Genomic DNA, 5899 nt, shown 5'->3' on the forward strand with positions numbered 1-5899 from the left:
CCACGTTCTCCTGCAGGCTCACTTCCCTGGGCACACTGGCTGTCAGGCAGGCGGCAAGCCTGCATTCAAAGCACAGGGACGGCTGGGCTGGAGGACTCTCAGCATCCCCACTGGGCCTGAGTGTCTGTGCCCTTCAGGGCCCTGTGGATGACCTCAGTGTGGGTACTGGAACATACATGACACGTTCCCTATACATACATGTGGTGTGTCGATGCATGGGTATATAAACACATATATTCTACACACACGTTATAGATATATAGGTATATGTATAGGACACACACTACACTACACAGACATGTAAAATGTATTACTCACTATGAATCAGGATGAAAAAGTGACAATCACGTAACTCCAACAGGTAACAAGATCTAATCATCAAACCAAGCGTTCCCCTAAATCACCTGCCACTGCTCAGGCCTCTTCAGCTAAAACTAAACCTTTCTTAAAACAGGTTTCCAAAGTCTGGTGGCTGGTGAGGAGCCCCGAGGGGAAGGTGTGTGGTTCTCTGTGCTCCCCCCACGGTCATGGGTGTGGCAGCCCCCCATCCAGCATCTGTACTGGAACTGCAGCCTTTCTCTGAGGGGTTGAGGAGGACCCTCCTGAGTGAGGATGGAGGGGTCCAGCAGGCCCGGAACAGAGGGTCCCCCAGCATGCAACTCCACCTGTACTGGGACTCCTGGGGCACACCGGGCTGGGCTGTCAGGCTGCCCATCCCCGCCCACCACCCCCAAGTCCTCAGGGATCTCGGGGGGTCAGAGGCTCCGTCTGAGGGGTACAGTCTCAGGTGGGCAGAGGGAGGGGCCCAGGTGCTGCCTGGAGTCGAGGTGAGGACCAGAGGAGGACTGCGGGCCCCCAGGGGGTGCATCTGCAGCCCTCCCGACAGCCCTGGGAGCCCCCCGGCATGCTGTCCAGATGGGACGCGCACGGATCCCCCTGGGAGGGGGAGGCGAGGGCCTGGGTCAGGGAGGCCGAGGCCAGGTCGGCAGAGGGAAGGAGCCCAGCCCCACCAGGAGTCAAGGTACAACCGTGAGGGGGACTCAGAGGCCGCAAGGCATCCAGGTCGGCCCTGCTGTCAGCCCTGAGAGACCCCCGGCAGGGCTGTGGGTATAAGCGCCACCCGTGACCCCCACTTCCCTCTCAGGGGTCCTGGCAGGGGAGGGCCTGGGTCTCAGGGGACCAAAGGCAGTTGGGAAGAGGGAGGCGCCCAGACCAGCTGGGCAGGAAAGTGAGGACTGAGGGAGCGCTGAGGGACCCCCGTGGGACCATCTCAGCCCTGGGAAGCCCTGGGCTTGGGGGCCTGATGTGTTGTCCATAGATTCCCCCTGTCCCCCAAGTTCAGGGTCCGTAGTTCCACACCTGGGCTGTCCAGCCATTAGGCACATCTAGCTATTGACATTTAACTTTAAAGTGTTTTAAGGTAGAAGTCCAGGCCCTGGGACACACTAATCACATGTCAGTACTCAATAGCAGCCTCATGTGGCTACTGGTGCCCTACTGACAGGGCTGGCAGGACCTATGGTTCCCAAAGCGAGACTGCTTCCCCCAGGAGACACGATAAGGGTCCTACTGACCTATAAGCCACGGTTCCCACCTGGGCACTGTGGGCTCCTCTCCCTAGAGGCTCAGGTGCCAGTTCCCCATCCCCGAGTCTGCTCTCCACCTGGCCAGGCCCTACCACGTGGGCAAGAAGGCTTGTCCCCGGAATGAGGCTAGTGGTGAGAGGACTGCAGGGTCCTCATGGGGTTCTTGCTTGCAGCTCAGCTCCAGGCTCCTAGGCTGCATCCCTGCCCCCTGATCCCGGGAATCTCGGCCCATCCTGGGTCCCTCTGGATGTACCACCCCTAGGACACCTTCTGCACTGCCCAGAATCCACAGTGTTTCCGCACCAATGTATTATTTTTGCTTAAGTGGAAAGTTTCTTCTGTCTTTGTATTTAAAACAGAGATTTAAACACCATCTTATTTTTAAATATTTGTGGGTTTACATAAAGGATCCCAGATTCCCTGCAGGCAGCTGCCAGGAAGCAGAGGAAGACAACATATGGGCCAGGACTTGGAGTGAGTCTCTCCCCTGCAATGCTGTGTACTAGGTGTTCAACACAAAGAAGCTGCTATAACTTTGCGTTGAAAAAAATTCCGTTCATTAGGTGGAGGAGCTTCCGACAAAGCCAAATGGGCCTTGAATCTGCAACTACTTCTAGTCACTTCTCTGTGACGGGTACTTTCTAATACAAGATCCCATTGACTTTCCAAGGCTCTTGTGAACGTCAACAGGGAGGGTTCCCCCTATTCCCTCCAGAGCACCTCCTGCCCTTCCCTCTGCAATCAAGCCCGTAGTCACAGCAGGCTGAGGATGTGCCCCTTCCTCCTCACGCAAGGACGCACCTCAGCCTGGGAGTCTCAGCTGCCGCCACACGATGGAACGTGCCTGAGCACCTGCACAGGTGCCCTTGGGCACCCTGACAGCCACGACCTTCCTGTGGGGCAAGGACCAGACACCAGACTGTGGGAGGAGGGCTAGTGAGTTTTCTTGGTAACATTCCGCTAGGATACGCACAAGGACCCGTCCTTCACCTCCAAGGAGGCTCCTGAGATGCGTGGAATTCAGCTTCACTCGGTGTTTTTGCCACCATGGTTTCTATGACCATTCCTCACCTAAGGCTTTGGGGTCTGACCACCTAGGAAAGCTGATCCATCAGTTTAAGTGTCCAGAAGCCACTTTCAAAGAAGTTGCCCCATTAAAATCCTGCCAACAGTCTGGGGGTGGTTACCAAAGCTGCTTCAACTGTATGCCTCAGGGCTGAGTAAATTGTGAGCGAAACCAAAGTCCACTCACCCCTCCCCATTTGGAAGATGTTGAGTGTATTTAGGCGCAGGCAGAATAACAAGGACTCTGAGGGTCTCTGCCCAAAGTGCACCTTCTCTTCCTGCCCCAGAAGATCTATCCACGACGGAAGAGAAACCTCTAATTTGCACGTCCCATTTCAGATTTGCTTCTCACCCCTAAGACTCCGTCTACACGCCTGCTGCCGCCACCACCCAGCCTCATCACCCTCACTTCCCACAGAAGGAATCCCCACTTCCCAAAGGCCTAAACTGCCCTGGCTCGGGGCACTTACCCTCCAGGGCCCGCTCCTGGAGCCCCACCACCTCGTCCCGTGTTGACTTGTTCTGTGGAAGTTAGGGGACGTCTCACCACGTTCCTCATGTGACTGCGGCTCCTAGACCATCACTCTAGGTGCGGCTGTGTGCTGCTTTTCCCAGTGGCCCCACTACTAACACAGGCCCTTCCAGAGAGCAGAGGCTCCGTGGAGGTCGGCGGAATAAACAAGCCAGTGAGCAGGGCGCTTATTGACTCAGATTAATTTTCAGCTATTTCTTAAGTGAACGATGCTAATCTGGTATTTACACATACATATATGTATGCATATTAGTTTTGGAAAATGACAGATGAGAAGGCACAAGAAGTAAGAATTAACTAACTTGTACTTTTATTTCTCTTTTTCTTGACCTCATCCATTGCATTCTAAAGTTCTTTCTTATTTCCAAGAGATTCATATTCCAATGCCATGTTATCTTGTTCAGGGTCACAAAATAACATGGGAATCTTACAGTTTCCTTTACACAATAGCAAAACTCTTGTCGTTGAACCGAATTAGTGCAAATACATGTGTGATTAAAGTCATTCACAAACTTAGATACTGAAGCGCATTAAGCCTTCTTTTAAAAGGAACAATATTTGAAAAATACCTAAAGAAAACAAGAGATGAAATTCCATGTCATCAGACACAACAGGAACCCAAAGATGCTGCACACCGGGTTGCCCCAAGTTGCCCGGGCCCTCACTGCTTAGAAGGCTGACCGCTCCCTCTTCAAACTCAGAGTGAAGGATCAGCCTCCCTTCCTGCCCCACGGGAGAAGCTGCTGGACGTGGGCCTGGAAGGAGCCTGGCTGCTGCTCTGGCTCAGGCTCCCTGTTCCTCATCGCTCACACCCTCTGCAGACAGGGATGGGAAGGACCTGGGGTCCCATCCAGTGGCCCTGAGCAGATGCTCCAGGACCTGACGCTTGCTGGCCTCCGCAAGGGCCCGGGGACCCCAGAGGAACTCGTAGCGGGCGGGGTCGCTGTGGGGCACCTGCCGGTACTCCACGTAACCCTCCTGCACCCACACATTGGTGAGCAGCTCCCTGACCTCACCATGGATACAGTGCCTCCTGCCAGCACACAGACCCTTGTTGTTAAGCAATCCCCAGACCTCCTCCGCAGGGGCGTGGTCACTGTATAGGGTGATGAGGCCCAGGAGCTGTACCAGGAAGCTGGCCTTGGGCATGCTCGACCCATCGCTCAGCACTGCATCACTGGTGAGGCCCAGGATGGGGACCAGGACGTAGGTGCGCTCGTGGAGGTGCACCACCTCCTTCACGGCCACACCAAACACCAGCTGCACGCACTCGCAAGCTTTGCTGAAGACCATGGGGAAGTGGTCCTGATGGTCACGGAGGACCAAGTTCAGTATCTCCGCCTTGGAGGTCAGCTCCTGGGTGCGACACTTGAGGAGCAGGAACGCCACCAGGTCAACCATCAGCACACGAAGTGCCTCCTGGGGCACCAACTCGACATAGGCGTCACCAGAGGAGGAGGAGGACGAGGAGAATGTGGCCTCCTCCCCCTCAGCCCCCACCAGCTGCTCCTCCACTGGGGCCTGAAGGTCTGCCTCAGGCTGGAAGAGCTCACTCATCTCGACCAGGGGCATGATGACTGGGGTCGGGCCGCCGACTGGAGCGTGGGCAGGGGTGACAGGTAGGGACCACGGACCTGGGGGAGAGAGGGCGTGTGAGCGGCATCGGCGGAGAAAGGCACCCTGGGCAGCTCTGACAAAAGTCACTTACAGGTCTCGTCTTCAGGGGTGCCCTCGGGCCTCACAGGGGCGCTCCTCCTGGGCGGCCTGTCCCCTGACAACCTGAAGAAGGAAGTGAGGGGGCTCCTCAGGGTGCAGCCAGCACGGCCCCAAGTTCTGGGGCTGAACAGGATGGTGGGGTGACTCGGGTGCTGTGGGTTCCCCTCTGTTCTGGGAGGGGGAGCCCCTGGGTACACACTCAGGGCACGCACCTCCCTTTGACTCCTGGCACTGCCTGGGCCTCCTCTGCTCTGTGGCCTGAGGACACGGTCCTCAGACTTGGGCCTTCGTCTCCCGGTTCCTGGAGCCCCTGTAAGAGGGATGGAGGGGGCACCTCTTGTGTAGACTGTGGCACAGCCCTGGGCCCCTCGGTGCTGGCAGGAGGCCTGGGCTGTACTCTGTGAGGTTCCCACTGTCCTGGCGTGGGTGGCCCCCTCTGTGCTCACTCAGGGCAGGGCCTCCCCTTCCCCCTGGCAGGGCCTGGGCCCTGCTGTCTGCTGTCTTGAGGCAAAATTCTCAAGACAAATTCCCTGCACTGAAAAGAAGTGAGGGGCCCCGAATACTGGCCACACCTGCGCAGGGGCTAACAGGGGTCACAGGGGACAATCAAACTCCGTGGGGTCCATCTGTGCTGGGACGATGGCGGTCGGCTCAGTCTGCACCTTGACACCCTGCAGGGCCTGGGACAGCCCCCTCTGCTGACTGTGACCAATCTCCTTCAGCCAAGGCCTCACCTCCGGAAGACACCAGGAGAGGACGTGAGGGCCGTCAATGCTCCCACCTATTCTGGGACACCCACGGGTGACAAAAGAGGCAGGGCCGGCTGGGCTCCAAGTCCTCTGTGTGAGGAGGGGTCTCCCCAGTGCTCACCACTCCCCCTGCCAGGGCCTGAGGCCAGACCCACGGAGCAAGGCCCCCTGGTCGAGACTAGCCGTCTGGATGAGGAGGCTGACGTACGGGCCCTGCGGGGGTTTCCAGGGCTGGCTGGAGGGATTCCTGT

The 5899-nt window shown here is 57.2% G+C and overlaps 1 protein-coding gene across 1 annotated transcript; it reads right to left on the bottom strand.

Annotated features, from left to right (window-relative positions):
• Positions 1 to 3966: 3966 nt before the first annotated feature.
• LOC309796324 (melanoma-associated antigen 10-like) lies at positions 3967 to 5525 on the bottom strand (the record flags this gene model as incomplete). Its single annotated transcript, XM_082609356.1, has 3 exons — positions 3967 to 4817; positions 4892 to 4962; positions 5497 to 5525. The coding sequence occupies 3 exons, from the start codon at positions 5523 to 5525 to the stop codon at positions 3967 to 3969; spliced, it is 951 nt and encodes a 316-aa protein (XP_082465482.1).
• Between the last annotated feature and the right edge of the window lie 374 nt (positions 5526 to 5899).

Source organism: Mesoplodon mirus, assembly GCF_964341445.2.
Source record: "Mesoplodon mirus genome assembly, chromosome: X".
Taxonomy (NCBI): domain Eukaryota; kingdom Metazoa; phylum Chordata; class Mammalia; order Artiodactyla; family Ziphiidae; genus Mesoplodon; species Mesoplodon mirus.